Source organism: Phyllobates terribilis, unplaced genomic scaffold (genome assembly GCF_046119375.1).
Source record: "Phyllobates terribilis strain yellow unplaced genomic scaffold, ASM4611937v1 Scaffold_1__5_contigs__length_1240528914, whole genome shotgun sequence".
In the NCBI taxonomy this organism is placed as follows: Eukaryota; Metazoa; Chordata; class Amphibia; order Anura; family Dendrobatidae; genus Phyllobates; species Phyllobates terribilis.
The window spans coordinates 1,151,802,139-1,151,822,670 of record NW_027362761.1 but is presented as its reverse complement, the minus strand read 5'-3'; the positions used below and the strand labels follow the sequence as shown (position 1 = coordinate 1,151,822,670).

Genomic DNA, 20,532 nt, shown 5'->3' with positions numbered 1-20,532 from the left:
TCATCATATTTCCGCCATTTCACTCAACCCCCTCCAACTGACCTATCTATCAAAGTCAATGGCTGTCCACTCTCCCCAGTCATGCAAGCTCGCTGCCTTGGGGTAAACCTGGATTCTGACCTCTTCTTCAAACCACATAGCCAAGCCCTTTCTTCTTACTGCCGACTCCAACTTAAAAATATCTCCCGGATCCACACATTCCTCAACCATGAATCTGCAAAAACACTAGTGCATGCCCTCATCATCTTCCGCCTTGACTACTGCAACCTCCTGCTCTGTGGCCTCCCTTCTAACACTCTTGCACCCTTCCAATCTATCCTAAACTCCGCTGCCCGACTAATCCACCTGTCTCCCCTCTATTCCCCGCCTCTCCTCTCTGTCAATCTCTTCAATGGCTCCCCATTACCCAGAGACTCCAGTTCAAAACCTTAACCATGGCATACAAAGCCATTCACAACCTGTCTCCGCCATATATCTCTGACCTATTCTCCAGATACATACCCGCACGCAACCTCCGATCCTCACAAGATCTCCTTCTCTACTCCCCTTTTATCTCCTCTTCCCACAATCACACACAAGATTTCTCCCGTGCATCCCCTCTACTCTGGAACGCTCTACCCCAACATATCAGACTCTTTCCTACCATGGAAACCTTCAAAAGGAACCTGAAGACCAAGCTCTTTCGACAAGCATACAACCTGCAGTAACCACTGCTACGCCATATCGCTGCACGACCAGCCCTACCCTCACCTACTGTATCCTCACCCATCCCTTGTAGACTGTGACCCCTCATGGGCAGGGTCCTCTCTCCTCCTGTACCAGTCGCCGTCACGTTTTGTTCAAGATTATTGCACTTGTTGTTTGCTATGTATACCCCTTTCTCACTTGTAAACCGCCATGGAATATATGGCGCTATAATAATAAATAATAATAATCTTAAGGCTGTCATCTGAGAGAATCAAGCTGATTATGCTAATCATCAGAGTTTGGTCAGAGTGTGATCATAGTGTGATTCGATTTTCTTGTATGTGGTGAAGATGGAAAAAAAAAATGTCTCCATGTTCTCCATTGTGTTAGTCTGTGAAAATTGGAATTGCAAGTCAATGAGTATGATTTTAACAAAGACTCACTGACTTGTATGGCCGAGTGCGATTTGAATACTGGATACGAATCGGAATGCTGAAATTTTTTCCTCTGACTTATTCTAAGAGAAAAAAAAAGACGTGTACGGCCCCACAGAGTAACATTGGTTCGAGTGCGATTTGACATTTTGTTGGATCACACTTGGACCAAAAATACGGTCGTGTGCGTGTGCCCTAATGAAGAGAAGTACAGAAAATAAAGCAAATGGCTATAATCAGAGAAGACACACATGTGCATTCACATATTACATCTGCATTGGGTATTTGCCGCAATCAAGATAAAGCGTGCAAAGTTTTTGCAGCAGTTGTGGCAAAAAAAAAAACCCCAAAACACAAAGCGGCTCAACAAGTGAACGCAGCCTTAATAAGAGTGCGTGGATGTGCTTTTTTGGAAGGGATTTCACTTCTGCTATGGGGCTATATGATTTCACATCTTCAATCTTGGAAGACGATCTGTTTTTTCCCTTTAGTCGGTTTACAGAAATCTTGAAAGGTAGAATAACCGAGAAAGAAGTATTGTGTGAACAAGATGCAAATATTATCTCTGTAATTTCACAAATTAGGAGTAAACAAAAATATAAAACTAAATCTTTTACACTTAAGGCAGAAAAAGTGTCCTACAGAAAAAAAAAAGTGACAGGACTCGTCTCCGGAAGTTAAAAAATTTCCATTCAGTTCTATTACATTCCCACTTTGAAGTACATTATGAAAAATGCGTTACTTGTATACTGCAGTTCTGCAGCCTCCGGCGCGGAAGACTTTCTTCAGATGATACTTATATTTTCAGTGTGTAATCCCACTTTCTAGAGTCACAAGGAGCTTTTATTCCCTCATGAAAGATAAATGTCAGGTGCCCCGTCTCCTTCCTTCTTGATCCTTCTACTGAAAAAAACAATGAATAAAACATCAGCTTCTAACATACTCTGCTCACCTCCGGTATCAAATAGCAGAAGCAAAATGTGATCATAATTTATGGTAACATCACGACACAATTTTCCCTTATTAACATGGATTTTCTTTTAATACCAATGTCCCCTTTTTGCCATCTCCACATGCGGATGTAAGGGTGTAATTAGGACTCAGAACTCACACGAGGGTAGATCCATCGTCCATCACATATTTTTGTTGGTTCTGTTTTTATTAACATTTCCAAGTTAGAGAGAAATTAATGACGAAGTGCATCCAGTTTCCGTCTCGTATTTCGTTTGCAGACATATAACAATTTGGATAAGCTAGCCATAATACTGCAAATATTAACAGAACCTTATGTCTACTGCCGTAACTCAAGAGAAGAAAACAGGAGAAACAAAAGAAAGAAATAGGAAAACAAGCAAAAGAAAAAGAGAGAAGGAAAGAAAGAATGAGAAAGAAGACAAAAGAAAGACTTTAAAAAAGAGAGAAAGAGAAAGAATGAGAGGAAGAAAGAGTAAGAAAGAGAAAAAAGAAGGAAAGAGAGAAGGAAGGAGAGAAGGGAAGAAATTGAGAGAGAAAGAAAGAAAGTAATCAACAGAGCTCAGAAACAGGATAGATCTTATGAAAGGATTGAGTGTATTTCTATCATCTAGTCAGAAAATTGTAATTTTTATCCTGTGCAAGACAGGCCACCGGCGTTTTTTGTGTTAGGATGATTATTTTCTGCCAGTCTGCAGCTGACACTGTATATCTTGTTCCCAAGCTTCAACAAATGAGGAGTTTGTAGAGGTCATTATTTAACAGGAGGTCATAAAGTTGAGATACTACATCCAACAGGGGGAGGTCAGGATTCGAGAAGGACAGATTCAAAATTTATGGGAGAGAAATTCAATTAAAAAAAAAAGTGAAAAGTTTCAGTTCCAAAAAGTTATATTAAAAAATTCCAAGTTTTTATTACATCATTTTAAAATCTGATGAGGTCACAAGGTACATGGAAATTCACATAGCAACACGTTTCCAACTCCAACCAGCGTTCTTTGTCAAGCTCAGAGAAATTCAATAGCTTTCACAGAGGATTTGTTTGGAGGAAATCTTTCATCCGCACAGGTTGCACCAATGGTATGTCCGTCCATGATGAATATATTTTTTTTCTTTCAGCCATATTATCTATGGCCACAGTATTTAATGATGGATCTGTAGACAGAACATTTCATCCACAGAAATAATTGCCATATTCGCTTCTTTCTTGCAGAGGTAAAGTATCCGAATCACACAAAGTCATTTAATCTTTATGTATTCCGTGCCATGATAGATGATATTTGTCCTGAGTATAGGAGAGAATATGAAATGAAGATGTAGCAAACAATGTGAAATGAAGACTAAGTTATTTTATGTAAAGCTGTGAGTGGGATGTGAGTTTGCAGACTGTACTCTACGAGTCTAGCATAATGTAATTAAGCGGAACATTTGCTGGTGATAAACTGGAGTTAGATGAATGATGTTACACAATATAATCTTGTTTTTTACGTAGTTGTATTATTTTCAATGTTTGTTTTTCCTGGGAGAAAGCGCTAAGTAGGTCGTCTCAAAACCAGTCACGAAGTTTGAAGTTGCAGTTCATCTACTTTATGAATCTTATTTTGCTACTCATTGTTAAATAACTTAAAAAAAGTACAGTATAACTTCTAAGTCAGACACAAGATGTGACCAAGAAGAACTGCTTGGGGGTGACCTGAGGGTGGTCTATGACTCTGGGCAATAAAAGTCACATGTATCTTATCAACCATCATTTAACAAAAAAAATTACTATATTGGGGTCATAAAAACTTTTGCTTTTTCTATCATCTACAAGGATGCTGTCATCTTTTGTTATTTTGATGTTATAGTTCAAGTGGATTCCTGGACATTGTGACCAGTGAGAAATGATAATAAGGGAAAACTGGGCAACCGCCAGGGCCCAAAGTTCCTATGGGCAAATGGCCATAATGTCCCCCACTATAATATTGAGCACCACCTCGTGGAGAATTAGGGATATGGATATAATAAGCTGTCTATGAATCCCCACCTGGCAACTTCTCAATGATACAGGTGGTGTGATTATGTCCAGATGCCTTCATTATTTAATAGGATGCTGATGGGAAGAGGCTAGAAGCAGTGTCAGAAGTTGAGTGATTCATATTGGGGGTTTTAAATCGCTCCTCTGAAATTAATTGGATGAGCAGAGTGAGTAATGAATTGAGGGGGAGCCCACTGGATAATGAACAAGAAGGGAAGAACATAACAATTTCACAAGTGTGCAGCACTCTGCTGGGACCTGTGGTACGTCTGGGATCAGAAGATGAGAGATTAGCTTATCCCAGGTCCTCTTTGGAGTCTATGCGGCCATTCACATGAGTGGTGCAGATTTATTGTTTCTTATGGTATGGAAGGGGCTAAGAGTTCCTGGTTTAAATCGGCAGAGATTCTATTTGTCATTTGTCTCAGCTGCTGCCCATTGGGACCACTCCCCTTCATTATTTAAACTCATTCCTGGCTTCCTTCCATGTCAGCTATAAAGTTTCTATCCTGGGCCTGACTTCTCTGGAGTCGGTGTTCCCAGGAGAAGCTGTTGTGTCTTCCATTTATGCCGTTAAGTTCTATTTGTTTGTGTGTTTTCCCCTGCTTGTCTCCTTCCCTATGTCTCTTTGTTTTGTGATAGTAGTAAGATCGGTATCTTGCTGCCCATCACAATAGCCATGAGCCCAGGGTCAGCCAGGGCTTAGGCACGTAATGGCGCACGGGGGAAGGACTCTTCTATGGCGATATGGAGTTCTGGGTTCAGCATTAGGTAAGTGTTGAGGGGTCACCATCTCCCCCTCCCCCTATCATCAGGGCCTTCCTTTTCCTGTTTCCCACTCTCCCTTTGCGCCGCTCGCCAGGCTTGTCGCTTCCCTGGTGTGACAAATAAGTAATAAATTGGGAAAGGGATAGCGCACAATAACTAAATAAAGAAACAAGCAAAAATGGAAAAATTGTCTAGCTATGCATGTATTACAAACTATGAAAATATGTATTATCAATCATCATAATCTTGGTGCATATGAGTAATGATAGCACGTTGTATTTCAGAAGCATTTTTCTCCCTAGTTTTTCTTTTTACAAGACCCACAACTAGAATTTCATGAGTGCTGTGTAAAAGTGAGGGGCTCCCTTCTGCTCATCAATCCTCAGTCACTGGACAAATGCCTAAAGATATATTCAACTGAGCGGTTAAGAGTTCTTCCTGGACATAGATGCTCGTCTGTTACTTCACTAAAGGCAAATGGTCAATCCAGTCCTTTATGGAGAGTAGACTCTACTCTTATTCAATAAATAATGTGCTGCAATTTGGTTTTCTGTCCATGTTTCAACAGAATCTTAAGAATTCGCAGCATCCATGTTGTGGAGACTGGTGATAACAGGTAGCACATAAGACCATATTGATTAGTGTGATATAGACCAAGGGAAGTATTCAATGGTTAATGCAGTGTAAGATGGCTGCCGGACATGTCCTTGAGGGGAGATATGTATCGCTGAGGTTGGTAGCTTCAGTGATGTAAAACTGGGAAAGCATGCTCCAGCACACATAGTGCTGACAGGGTTAATTGGGCATATTAGGGCCGTTTTTTACGAGCAGTCATAAGAGACTGGTGGGATTGGCTGCTCACATATCCCCATCCCAGGGTGTGTGTATAAAATTGAGGCCGAGTGTCTCATTCAGTGTCTGTGGCTGGCGGATACTCCTTAGAGGTATCCTGTGTCTACCTCTAATGCGGCCGAGTGAGTACCAAACCCTACAGCAGTCTATATTATGCCTCAGTGAAACACCATGATGCTTTCAAGTAGCAATGCCTCTAGGAGAAAAGAACCTCCATAATAAAATAGGTTTTCATAATTTATAGGGAACTTGTCACCTAGGAAAATGCTATTTACCTGCAGATATGGGGTTAATCCGCAGGTAAATAGCATTACAATGCTGCCTTACTGAAATAGCAGCTAATGATCGAAAATGAACTTGTGTCCTTCTGGGAGCCGCCAGCTTTCAGTCATAGAGGTGTGCCCAGAGCGGTTACAGTACACAGTGAGCGGTAACTGTAAGCACGCCCCAGCACTTTGATTAGCAGCTTGCTCTGCACAGACGCTCTGGAGAACAAGCTGTCAATCAAAATGCTGAGGCGTGCTTACAGTTACCACTCACAGTATAATGAGCTGTATTGTGAGTGATAACTGTAACTGGTTTGTGCACTGCCCCAATCACTGAAAGCCGGAGGCTCCCTGGAGGAAATAAGTTCATTTTTTCCCAGTAGCCACACTTTCAGTGCGGTGATGGGGCAGCATTTTAATGCTATTTACCTCCACATGAACCCTATATCTGCAAGTAAATAGTGTTTTCCAATGTGACCTCTTCCCTTTAAAGCTGGCTATCACTATGAAATATTCTGATAAAGGCAAATAAATTCTAATAATTTTTTGAAACTTTTTTTTTTTTTTAGATTTTTGTACAGTATACTCCTGGGTCAGGCTAAACTAAGTTTGTAAGCAATTTTTCTGCGAATATGGAGCATTTAGCATCTGTCTTATGGAATGTTTGCCTTCTTCCTGATCAACATGTTAGGATTCTAAGTTGAACTCAATGGACTTATTTTTTTAAATCGTAACAACTATGAAACTATAATAATACTAGATCTATAAAAAAAAATATAAAAACAGCATTATGTGTCACAAAACAAACACCAAAAAATGTAATACTATAGTCTGAGATATAAAAAAAAAAGGCATCAGGCACTGTCCTCCTGTCTGCATCTGTCAATCAAATGAATACTTCTTGTTTCATCTTCTAACAAATTTACCAGTGGTGCTCATGGACAATGAGTCATATAGAGGATGCTATGGGGTATGGCTATGGCTGCCAATCCTTGATTAGATTTGTTAGGCAGTCCAGCTTTACCGTAGTAACAACCTGGGGAGTATATGTCCATCTTAGGTCAGGTGCAGGTTATGGAGCAGCCTAAGAAGCTGAGCCCACTCCATAAATGGTGGCTGCCAGCTGTGCTATACAGCCATCACCTGTCTCTAACAGCAGTGACCAGAGTTAGCTCTGATTGCCACTATCAATTTCTGACAGCGACATTTAAATATTTGCAATCTATGTGTGAGATGTTTACTTTGCCCATAGTTTGTCATGGCATCCAAGCTGTATTTCATTAACCAATATATGATGAAATACAGTTGTGCTCAAAAGTTTACATACCCCGGCAGAATTTTTCCTTTCTTGGCCTTGTTTCAGAGAATATGAATGATAACAAAAAAAAACTTTTGTTGGTTGGGTGAAGCCATTTATTGTCAAACTACTGTGTTTTCTCTGTTTAAATCTTAATGACAACCAAAAACATCCAAATGACCCTGATCAAAAGTAAATACAATTACCTCCTTTTCCCAATCCTAAAATAAATAAATAATATAAAAAATCAGCACATGTGGTGTTGTGCACAAAAATCCAACCTATCAAAGTATAAAACTAATTAACTCATCCCATAAACACGGTTTAAATAATAATAAAAAAAAAAAACAAACAGCAGAATTGTTGTTTTTTGGTCACCTGAAAAATACAAATTTATGGTTGTCGAAAAATGGAGACACAAACCAAGTTTTTTGTGCAAAGGACAAATTTTTTTTAAACCACTTAATTAAAAAAAAAAAAGTTTAATATCACCTTAATTTTCCCATCTCCAAGATCCTATCCCGATAGGTAGTAGGTGTAATAATAATATTAGTAATGTAGTATAGTTCTTCTGATTCGTTATGTCTCTTTCCTCACATGCAGGGCATTGCAGGATCTTAGGTATCCATGGTTACGACCACTGATATAGTGACAGTTAGTTAGCAAGTTGCTAGTGGTCGTAACCATGGATACCTAAGGTCCTGCAATGCCTGCACATGAGGAAAGAGACATAGCGAATCAGAAAAACCACACTACATTTCTATAATTGGAGATATTGGCTAATATATTTATTATTACACCTACTATATATAGGGATAGGATCTTGGAGATGGGAATACCCCTTTAAGTACATCATGTGGTAAACCGAATCATGTCGCTCAAAACTATAACTTGTCTAGCAAAAAAACAAGACCTTTTATGATTATGGCTCTTTAAAGAAGGAGAGAAAAAAAACAAAAGCACACAAAATAAGATTTATTAAGACACATTGTAAACACCATAAAGATGTAATAACAGAATTGCTGTTTATTGTTCACTGAAAAAAATACAACGTTTTGGGTGACAGAAAATGGGGACACAAACCAATTTTTTTATTATAACGTTAAGAATTTTTGAAACTATTAAAATAGAAAAAAAATATTTATTTTTAGTGTCTTATTAATTTCCCGCTTTTCAGTACATTAAATGGTAAAATGAATGGTGCCACTTGAAACTACAACTCATCTCACCCCCCAAAAAATAAAGTTCTTTTATGGCTCTTGGAAGACGGGGAGAAAACAAATAAGGCATAAAAGAACAGCAATTTATAAAGAGGATCTGTCATTATCCATAAATATGTAATCCTGAATGTGTTTGTGAGCTATGGCTTCTGACGCGCCCCCTGGGCCGTGTGTGTGTGGGGATACCCGGAACCGGACATTTTGTGGATGCTGGGCGTTGTAGTCACCGTGGCGGTGACCCGGTCCCGTGGCTCAGGGTGGTCAAACTAAATGGCAGTCTATAAGCTGAATGTCCGACTATGCCACCCGTGGATTGCGGTCAGAGTGTACCGCCGCTGCAGGGCAGACCGCTGAGGCTGGTATTGGGAATGCAGCAGAGAATAGTATAACTCCCCACGGGAGGAGTATAGCCTCAGGGCAGTAAGTAGGGATGTTGGGGGTGATGGTGTGCGGGAGCAGCAGTAACCACACGGAGTCTGTCATGCAATTCAGGGTCTTTACTGTTGATGGTATTAAGGGACCCATCCGGAATACAGGTTAACAATGGAGGCCTGGTCAGTCCGAGAGCAACTGGGAAATCATGCTGGTCAGGGGGAGTTTGTAGGCCTACCGTGCTGACTTCACTCTTTCTTGGCTATCCTGCTGTAGTGTAGTGATAACCCACGTCTCTGAGTGTACCGTGTTGTTCTCACCCGTATGACTGGCGACTCGGGCCTTCCGTGCTTCTCACCCCTCCAGGGCAGTAGTGGTCCCTCTCGTGTGGCTGAGCCTCCGGGCTTCCTTGGGCCAGAGGACTTGAAGTCCCCTGCGTGGTGGTTTTCTGCTGCTGGGCTTATAACCCTCACAGTCTCGGACTCCAGTGTCCGGCTTTTCAAGTCTCTAGTCAGGATGAGCTCTTCTAGCTCCCCTCCTGGCCTTGTGTTCCTCCTCTGCCTACAGAGACTCCTCAGCCTGCTGCTGACCTGTCCCTGTCTCTGGAACTAGACTCTGGCTGGACTGGACTCTGGAACTTGTCTGTCTAACCCCGCCCCAGATCCAGGTTATAAAGGGCAAGTTTCTCCCCTCCCTGGACTGAGGCAGGAGGTGCTGCATGCTAATTGTCCCCAACCAGGGAACCTCCCACCTGCTCTCAGACATGACATTGCTGTCACTGTGGTGACCAGACCTGGGGTGCCACACTTCCTCTTCACTATATATAAATCTAGTCTTCTTAGCCAAGAGTGTGTGTTCCTCAACTCTTTTCTGTAGGCACGTTTTTGAGGGCCAAGCATCCTCGACTACTAAGATCAGATTTATATACAGGGAAGATGAGGTCATATCTCAAGAACAAAAGAAAAATAATGCCAGATTCAGAAGAAAAGCAGTATTTACTCCAGGTAAAAAAAATTACACATTTATGACAAGTGACGTGACAGGTCATCTGTAATGGTTAAAAAAGTTTCTATGAGACTGACCATCTGTGGGTAACTGGAGGCTGTCTGACATTAGTAACCCCTGCCAGGGGTGGACATGTCATTGGTGCAGTCGCACAGGGGCCCAAGAGGTAAGGGTAACTCATTGGTGTAATACAACCCTTTAGGGATTAAAATTCTCATTAACAAATTACTCAGGGAGGGTAAATAAACCCTAATTAGGAGATGTAATAAAACTTGACTTTTATCTAATTTGAATAAAACGGGGTCTATACTGTTTAAAAGTACTAAAGTGGTCCTGTATTATTTCTATATTTCATCAGGTTCCTAGAGTTAGGAAACCCTACCATATTGGCTAATTGTTCTTTACACATTGCTGAGGCTGTGCTTTCTTGCCTAAACCATGGCTGCAGTCCATGGATTGCATATAGCACTATCCAGGTATACTGTACATGATTAATGGTATATACAAGAACACTGAAGCTGAATTAAAAGTTACTTGTAGCCTCCTCTACAAGTTTCACCTTGACAGGCTTGCTCAGGGGGCTAAGGCTATAGCAATAGCAGGGACAGCCACCCATACAAATAAGCCAATGTGTCTGTGTAAACTATAAAGGGGACCTTGCTCTTGCAGTAGTGCTGTGAGCCAAACATTGTTCTGATCGCCTTGAGTCCTGGATGCCAGATCTCTATCAATCAAACACTGGTGGCCGTTCACATGGACCTCTTTAAAGGGAACCAGTCATCTGATTCTTACTGCTCAAACCGATTGCAACATAAATCAGAGTCTAAAAATCCGGCCAGGGAACATAGCCGGAAACAAGACTAGTCCGGCACTGCCCCGCCTTCCCAGTGTTGCTCTAGATGATTGACAGGTCTCTCTTTTGTGTACACATATGGAGAGATCTGTCAATTACCTACAGGAGCTCTGGGAATAGCTGGCCAGGGAGGAGCCTGACTAATCTTATTTCCAGCTATAGTCTTGGTCGCAACATTTAAGAGAAAAATATACCTCGCTGCAACCGTGCAGCCAGGCTATGAATAATATTGCCCGCGGTTTGAGCAGCGTGAATCAGATGACCTGTTTCCTTTAATATCTTGTCTTTGCCAAAACATGATGTTTGGGTCATGAAAAGTGCATACTCTTCTTATAATCTTTGGACACATATAGCCGGATCTAGTGTTGGGAGGAAATAGTTCCTATTAGCAAGTTATAGGTCACTTTGTTTTGATGTTTTTCATTTGAGCGCTTTCCGCTTTTCTGTAGTGACTTTTTATTAGCTATCATGTACTCAGCTCTCTGCAATTCCATGGAGGTTAGGAATGAAAGTAGGCCAGTACTTTGAAGTCAACTTTTCCGAGTGGCTTCACCTATGCATGTGCATGTTTCCAGGTACTTTGATGCACTGCCAAATCCCATTAGTGAAATGTCATTTTATCTAGTCTATACCTAGTCTACCATTGTTTGCTTTTTGATGTTCAGTGTTAATCCCTTTATCTTGCTTTTTGATCTGCTGTGTACAACTACAAAACTACCAAAGGCAGTAATCTACAAAATTATACATAAATATATCTCTTTATCAGACAGTAAAAAAATATCTAAAAATAAAAATATGAAATGTAAAACAAAAAAAACAAAAAAAGAAGAAACAGTCTTGGTAAAATAATATTCACAAAAATATGAAAAATTAGCCTTTCTCACAAAATGAAAAATGTGTTTGTGCAGTTTATAATATAATTCTTCCCATATTCATCAATATAAACCATTGCATGGTATACAGTTAGGTCCATATATATTTGGACAGAGACAACATTTTTCTAATTTTGGTTCTAGACATTACCACAATGAATTTTAAACAAAACAATTCAGATGCAGTTGAAGTTCAGAGTACTTTCAGCTTTCATTTGAGGGTATCCACATTAAAATTGGATGACGGGTTTAGGAGTTTCAGCTCCTTAACATGTGCCACCATGTTTTTAAAGGGACCAAAAGTAATTGGACAGATTAAATAATTGTAAGTAAAATGTTCATTTCTAGTACTTGGTTGAAAACCCTTTGTTGGCAATGACTGCCTGAAGTCTTGAACTCATGGACATCACCAGATGCTGTGTTTCCTCCTTTTTGATGCTCTGCCAGGCCTTCACTGCGGTGGTTTTCAGTTGCTGTTTGTTTGTGGACCTTTCTGTCTGAAGTTTAGTCTTTAACAAGTGAAATGCATGCTTAATTGGGTTGAGATCAGGTGACTGACTTGGCCATTCAAGAATATTCCACTTCTTTGCTTTAATAAACTCCTGGGTTGCTTTGGCTTTATGTTTTGGGTCATTGTCCATCTGTAGTATGAAACGACGACCAATCAGTTTGGCTGCATTTGGCTGGATCTGAGCACACAGTATGGCTCTGAATACATCAGAATTAATTCGGCTGCTTCTGTCCTGTGTCACATCATCAATAAACACTAGTGACCCAGTGCCACTGGCACCATGCATGCCCAAGCCATCACACTGCCATCTGTTTTACAGATGATGTGGTATGCTTTGGATCATGAGCTGTACCACGCCTTCGCCATACTTTTCTCTTTCCATCATTCTGGTAGAGGTTGATCTTGGTTTCATCTGTCCAAAGAATGTTCTTCCAGAACTGTGCTGGCTTTTTTAGATGTTTTTTAGCAAAGTCCAGTCTAGCCTTTTTTTCTTGATGCTTATGAGTGGCTTGCACCGTGCAGTGAACCCTCTGTAGTTACTTTCATGCAGTCTTCTCTTTATGGTAGATTTGGATATTGATATGCCTACCTCCTGGAGAGTGTTGTTCACTTGGTTGGCTGTTGTGAAGGGGTTTCTCTTCACCATGGAGATTATTCTGCGATCATCCAACACTGTTGTCTTCCGTGGGTGCCCAGGTCTTTTTACATTGATGAGTTCACCAGTGCTTTCTTTCTTTCTCAGGATGTACCAAACTGTAGATTTTGCCACTCCTAATATTGTAGCAATTTCTCGGATGGGTTTTTTCTGTTTTTGCAGCTTAAGGATGGCTTGTTTCACCTGCATGGAGAGCTCCTTTGACCGCATGTTTACTTCACAGCAAAACCTTCCAAATGCAAGCACCACACCTCAAATCAACTCCAGGCCTTTTATCTGCTTAATTGAGAAAGACATAACGAAGGGATTGCCCACACCTGTCCATGAAATAGCCTTGGAGTCAATTGTCCAATTACTTTTGGTCCCTTTAAAAACAGGGTGGCACATGTTAAGGAGCTGAAACTCCTAAACCCTTCATCCAATTTTAATGTGGATACCCTCAAATGAAAGCTGAAAGTCTGAACTTCAACTGCATCTGAATTGTTTTGTTTAAAATTCATTGTGGTAATGTCTAGAACCAAAATGAGAAAAATGTTGTCTCAGTCCAAATATATATGGACTTAACTGTAATTCACATCTTCTATCAGAGTAGAAACACATGTATGCAGAAGGTATTCGTAGAAATTTGGTATATTATTTTCCACAAATCTAATGCTGATTAAAATTCTTATTTTTTTTTCTGCAGCTTTCCGCACATTCCTTGGAAAGAAAGACGTTTCTCAAGATATTGAAGATGTGCTGGCAGAGACCAGGATACAGAGGAACATGCGATTGGTGTCTGTAATTGAACTTTTCAAGGATTGCTCGGTTCGGTGGCAGATAATAACCGTCATGGTGACAATGGCGTCTTACCAGCTGTGCGGCCTGAATGCTGTAAGTAGCTACAGTAAGTGACTCACAGTCTTCACATCATCTCTTCCTATCATCCCGCCCAGTAGTCACAGCACAACTCTTCTTTCCACAGTAGTCAAAGCAAAACTTGCTCTTCGCTCATTAGCAGCTAAAAAAAAATATTAACTTCCCTGTCCTCATATGTTCTCAGCTAATGCACGCCTGCAATGTCAGTCTTGAATAGAAACCCACTGGACTAAAAGGCTCCTCTCTTAATAAATTTGGTGCATTTTGGGATATCCATGTGCCACAAGTTCAATTTTATATTGCTGGTGTAAATATGTTGGGAAGTAAGTGTTCTCACTCAATCTGCTAAACCAAACCATATTAAGAAAAGTAAAAAAAAAATGTGGCTTATGCAAAAAAAAAAAAAAAAAAAATAGATTTTTTTTTTACACTAAAATTCCAGGAGACAATGATTTTATGTTCTTCTTTTACCTCTGCCAGCTCCCTTCAAGCAAGGTTCCCAGCCTAATAGAACTTATGCCTAAGGTCTTATTCACACGTCCGCGTTTAAACACATGAGTGAAAACATGGTATACAAAAAGTAGTGTCAATTCAGCTTACCCCTTATGTATTGGAGATAAGTATCCCAGGAGACTTACAGGGTTGACAGTCTGTGGTCTGGGTGTGGTGCACGGAGTATGGGTAAGAAGATGGAATTGTTGCCCACGTTTCCTCACAAAGACACGTGTATTTTCAGAATGTATTTTATATATGTCATGTTTAGTAATTAGTGATAGGTTGTGCTCTGCCAAGCAGGAAGGAGTTAATAGGGACAGTTAGGGTTAATAGTTGGGACTAGCCCAGCGTGGGAGGGGATAAGGTGAAGGAACAGAGATAGTTTCCTGTCAGGAAGTCAGATGGGGCCCAGCCTGTGTAGCACCCTGAGGATTCGGCTGCTACAGGGGTATTGCACCTCAACCCAGAGGTGTGATATTCCACTCCCGGGTAAGGATGGAGTGTGGAACTGAGCTAGTAGGCTGCATGCACTACACACATCCCATTTCCGGGGAACAGACCGATGGTACTCCCACTAGAGAAATGTGCAGGTACGACAGTGTCTGTTCCTGGCTGGAGTGGGAGGGGGGTGGAACATCCCAGTAGTGTAGGGGCAGATAGGGGGAGCAGCCTGGGTAAAGCTAGGAGCTCATTGGGTGCTGGTCACCTGGGCTCACACATAGAGGGAGTATATAAGGTGGGCACCATCTTAGATCAGGGTCAGTCTGTGAGACGTCAGTCAGTCAGCCACAGTCAGTCAGTCAGACAGTCTGTCTGAGAGCCTGAGAAGCAGAGCAGAGGAGAAGAGAGAGAGACCCAGAGGCGCAGAGGGGACCCCAAGAGCCCATAAGAGAGCTAATAGGGTGAAGGGTCGGCAACAGGGTACCGGATCCCAAGCTGGCAGAGGCTACAGCACACCTTAGCCAGGAACCGGAGGTCGTGGGCAGGATCTGCCACGATCACCCACTAAATCCACCCGGAAGGCAGACCAAGAATAGGGTCAGGGAGCCCAGAGGAGGCTTGACCAACAAGAGGCCCGAGGGAGCCGGACTTAGGTGGATCCCTGGTGGGAACGGCCAGAAGAAGGGAGAGACAGAAAGGAGCTCAGGACCACACTCCGGAGTTGCCTGGGAGTTGACCGAGTCCAGGACCTGGTGGACGCAGCACGGCTTGGGTGGTCACTGCTGTACACAGTGACCCGAGCAACACCAGTAAGTAAAACCCTGGAACTGCATTTTATGTCTCTGAGTCTCCTTGCTGCACCTTCACAACCACCATCCTCCACGGCTGACCCCCTGAGGCTATACCCCTCCCGTTGGGGGTTATACTACCTAAGCTGCACACACATCACCAGCCTCAGTGGACCCTGCTGCAGCGGCGGCCTTTTGACCGCAAATCAACGGGTGGCGTAGTCGACACAAAGAACTCTAATAACATCTGTAGGACTGCCACACACTGAGTTTGACACCCTGGGCACGGACCGGGTCACAGCCACTCGGAGACTACAACCCCCATCTGATCCGGCTCCGGGTATCCCTAACAGCACTGGCCCAGGGGGCGCGTCAACTTTGGCGTAGTCGGCAGGATAACGTGCCCGCAACAACCGGGTACTGCGTGCCTGAAGAAAAGTTCACCGTTACCTCAAAAAGAAGTCTCCCGCCGGTTCCGGAGGGTCCCCGCCAACGGACCCCATCACAGGTCGTTTCCCGCCGGTTGTCCGCCATTTGCAGCTTTTTCCCGCCATCCATGGAGTTTCCCGCCACTGGGAGACGATTCCCGCCATTTCCAAAGATTTCCCGCCTTGGAGGAGCGGACGCCATTATGGGCGTGCCAGAGGGTGGCAAGAGGCCACCTCCCATCGTGGGCCAGGTCGAAGAATGGCGCCAAAAGCGGAAACCGCGCCCACCAACAGAGACTGTGATGCTGGAAGTGTCCATCAGCGTAAGAGAACTGCCCCTGGAACTGACAATCACAAAGTTGCCCCGGGACCACCCTCAATGTGGGCGGAGACAGAACCAGAGAGCAAAGATGGGTGTTGCCAGGAGCAGTTTGGAGAGAGCGCACCCGGAGACAAGACGTCTGGAAGAGAGTCCAGAGAGAGCCTACCCGGAGATGGAGGGAGAGTCAGGCAGCACCGACCCAGTGGTCAGGAGCCTGTTGCAGGTCGCCACTCCAGAAGGCCTGCTGGAGATCCTAGCACAGTTCCCCCGAGACCGGGAGTGTGCACAGACCGCGTTGGAGGGCCTCGCACGGAGGATGGCCCGGGTGCAGCGAGAGACGTTGGCGGAGTGGAGCCGAGAGATGGCCCAGCAGACCGGCACCCGTCAGCGGAGCACGCCACCTGAGACGAGGAGACAGACCGCCTCTGAGGATGGCGCAGGAGGAATGAAGGCAGGAGACGGCGCCGAGAAGGGAGCTGAACGGACGGAGGCAGGTAAAGGGGACGTCTCTACCCCGAGCCGGGAAACCGCGTGCCTGCCCCAGCTCCCCGTCGCAGAGCCCGAAATTCCCCCTGCCGTGCCCGTCGCTGCATCGTCACCGCCGCAGACTAGGCCTCAACCGGAAGCCGCGGCCGCGACCCCTGTGACGTCACGCGCTTCGACCCTGAGCGCGGCAAAGCAGGAAATACCACCGGCCTGGTCGCAAGGCCTAGTACCCCCGGGCGCCGCAATTCCAACAGCGCCCCCTACCTCCGCGGAGCCACCGGCCTGGTCGCAGGGCCGAATAACCCAGGGCGCCGCCGTTCTTGCGGTGCCCTTTGCCTTTAAGGTGCCCCAGGCCTGGTCGCAAGGCCTGGTTAACCCGGGCGCCGCTACCATCAACGCGCCCTCAACATCTAGAGTGCCGCACCTGGGTGAAAATCTATTTGCCCAGCATACGTGCCCGGATGGGCAGCCCTTCATATGGCCCCAGGAGTACATTCAGCTGGAACTCCAGAGAGCAAGGCCCATGTGCGAGCCCCTGATTCCGGCTCCGAAGCCTGTAAAGAGGACCTCGCCCCCGCTGGAGGAGGCACAGTTCGAGTGGGACCCCACTGGAGAAGACCTCATGGGGTTCACTCAGGAGACTCGGGCGGCCGCAGCGGAGCGTGCAGAGTGCTGCCGGCAGCAGCTCGAGGTCTTCGAGAGGGAGCGGAGAGAGAGGCGGGTCCGGGAACAGCAAATGCAGATAAGGAGCGCGGAGCAGAAGAGCCGGACCAGGAGGAAACCCCGTGCAGCTCATGGTCCCCGTGCCACCGGGACTGTGATAAAATTCAACATGCAGCATGGGTGGGGCTTCATTAGAGACCATCATACCCCCGGCGACGTCTTTGTGACCCGCAGAGACGTAGAAAGCCATCTGCCGGAGGGACACAGAGGTCGTGACCTGTATGTAGGGGACGAGGTCACCTTCACCCGGCACAAGTGTGCCAAAGGACCCTACGCCCTCCATGTGCATCGCCTGACGGAGGAGGAGCTGCGGTGTGAGGAGGAGCAAGAGGACCCGGACGGGTCTGAAGAATCTAAAGAAGGAGCAGGAGGACGCCGTCGTTGAAGTACGGTAGAGAGAGACTGTACATAGTTACCCGTCAGGGTATAAGAACTGTTCTAGTTAAAATATAGTCCCCGTTGGGACCAGTCAATTGAACTGATGCCCGTGTGTCCCTAGTTCCTAATACCTGGCCGAGGACTGAGAGCGGCCATATCCCCTTGTAAATAGTTGCGCTTCCTAAAGCGCCCCCTACCGGTTTTATAGGGAACTGTTTTATTCCAAGAGAGACTGTCGCACTTTACCCGGTCACAAGTTGCACAGTGACCGGAGGAACCAGAAACAAGAATGTTATTTATATGAAAAGTTTATTGCTGATATATATATATATGATGTTTTCTATGTTTATGTTTATGAAAAAAAAAATTGTATGTTTTGGATGTTTATATTTTACAGCCCGAGGACGTGCTGTGATTTACCAGGGGGGAATGTAGCACCCTGAGGATTCGGCTGCTACAGGGGTATTGCACCTCAACCCAGAGGTGTGATATTCCACTCCCGGGTAAGGATGGAGTGTGGAACTGAGCTAGTAGGCTGCATGCACTACACACATCCCATTTCCGGGGAACAGACCGATGGTACTCCCACTAGAGAAATGTGCAGGTACGACAGTGTCTGTTCCTGGCTGGAGTGGGAGGGGGGTGGAACATCCCAGTAGTGTAGGGGCAGAAAGGGGGAGCAGCCTGGGTAAAGCTAGGAGCTCATTGGGTGCTGGTCACCTGGGCTCACACATAGAGGGAGTATATAAGGTGGGCACCATCTTAGATCAGGGTCAGTCTGTGAGACGTCAGTCAGTCAGCCACAGTCAGTCAGTCAGACAGTCTGTCTGAGAGCCTGAGAAGCAGAGCAGAGGAGAAGAGAGACCCAGAGGCGCAGAGGGGACCCCAAAAGCCCATAAGAGAGCTAATAGGGTGAAGGGTCGGCAACAGGGTACCGGATCCCAAGCTGGCAGAGGCTACAGCACACCTTAGCCAGGAACCGGAGGTCGTGGGCAGGATCTGCCACGATCACCCACTAAATCCACCCGGAAGGCAGACCAAGAATAGGGTCAGGGAGCCCAGAGGAGGCTTGACCAACAAGAGGCCCGAGGGAGCCGGACTTAGGTGGATCCCTGGTGGGAACGGCCAGAAGAAGGGAGAGACAGAAAGGAGCTCAGGACCACACTCCGGAGTTGCCTGGGAGTTGACCGAGTCCAGGACCTGGTGGACGCAGCATGGCTTGGGTGGTCACTGCTGTACACAGTGACCCGAGCAACACCAGTAAGTAAAACCCTGGAACTGCATTTTATGTCTCTGAGTCTCCTTGCTGCACCTTCACAACCACCATCCTCCACGGCTGACCCCCTGAGGCTATACCCCTCCCGTTGGGGGTTATACTACCTAAGCTGCACACACATCACCAGCCTCAGTGGACCCTGCTGCAGCGGCGGCCTTTTGACCGCAAATCAACGGGTGGCGTAGTCGACACAAAGAACTCTAATAACATCTGTAGGACTGCCACACACTGAGTTTGACACCCTGGGCACGGACTGGGTCACAGCCACTCGGAGACTACAACCCCCATCTGATCCGGCTCCGGGTATCCCTAACAGCACTGGCCCAGGGGGCGCGTCACCTGCAGCAGAAGCAGACCTACAGTCTAAAAAGGGAGCAGAGCCGTATGACATGGGTGTCCCTGGGGTGAGTGGAGACCGAGAGAATGGATAGTGAGATCCAGGAAAGAAGCAAGAGAAAGTGACAGAAGGTGTGAGTGATTCTCCGGAGACAGGATCTGGGTCAGGAAATGTAGCAACATAATCCCAAGCTTGCAAGTCCAGAAGGTAATGGGCTAGATCAAAGCAGGGAACGTGAGATGAAGAGAGTGCCCCAGGCGGTAGTTCCAAGGTGTTGATGGGCAGAGAAGTTGAGTAACGGCCATAGTGGCAAAGTAGCTCCCCAGAAGAACGGGCGCCATTATGTGTGTGATCAAGGACGACAAGAAACCTCCCATTGTGGGCTGGTTCCCAGAATGGCGCCAAAAGCTGAGCCCGCCCCATGCACCTGTGGCCATATACCTAGACTTGTCCATCAGTCTAGGGAAGACGCCCCCTGGTGTGGCCAACAGCAAGCTGCCATGGAACCACCCCAAAAAGGGGAGAGGAGAAGAAAAACCTTACAGACAGGGTGGGGCCTCCAGCAGTGAAGACAGAACGCACCCGGCAGACAACATGGACGGAGACAAGCAGCAGACTCCCGCCCGTGGCCTGCAGCCAGCTGAAACTTTCCTCAACCTGGAGGGGGTCCTCACCAAGCTGTCCCTGGAGGATACTGGTTTCCTCCGCGCTGAGGTACAGGAGCTGGGACTGCGAATGGAAGAGGCCCAGCAGGCCACCGTCGTGCTATGGAAGGACGAGGGTGTACGGATGCACCGAGTGGGATTGGTCCGCGAAAATTGAGGACCAGAGTCTCCCATTGCTGCCCACTCCCGCACCTCCGGTTGCCCGCAAAGAGGAAGGAAAGGAGCACAGGTGAGACAACCCGGCGGGTGACCTGATGGGATTCCCCAGGGAGACCCAAACAGAGGCCCTACGCAGGGAGGAGCACTGCCGGCGGGAACTCCTCCAACTAGAGGCTGAGCAGCGGGAACGGGGGTTGCACTGGGAGGAGATGGAGGCCCACAATATGCAAGAAAAGACCTGGGCCCGCAAGACCAAGTCGGCCACATCCAGTACACGCGCTGAGGGGACTGTGGTTAAATTTGATCTAGACGCTGGATGGGGCTTCGTTAGGGAGCTGCTATTGGCTAAGGACTTTTTCGTCAACCGACAGGGTCACCTATACCCAGCATAAGGG

General features: G+C 45.6%; 1 protein-coding gene across 2 annotated transcripts in view; it reads left to right on the top strand.

The window, feature by feature from the left end:
* Positions 1–20,532, top strand: part of SLC2A9 (solute carrier family 2 member 9) — a 741,777-nt gene that overhangs the window by 429,892 nt on the left and 291,353 nt on the right. For both annotated transcript variants that reach the window (XM_073648512.1, XM_073648502.1), the window contains exon 8: positions 13,467–13,654. In XM_073648512.1, the coding sequence (XP_073504613.1) occupies positions 13,467–13,654 (188 nt within the window). The remainder of the gene's footprint in view (positions 1–13,466; positions 13,655–20,532) is intronic.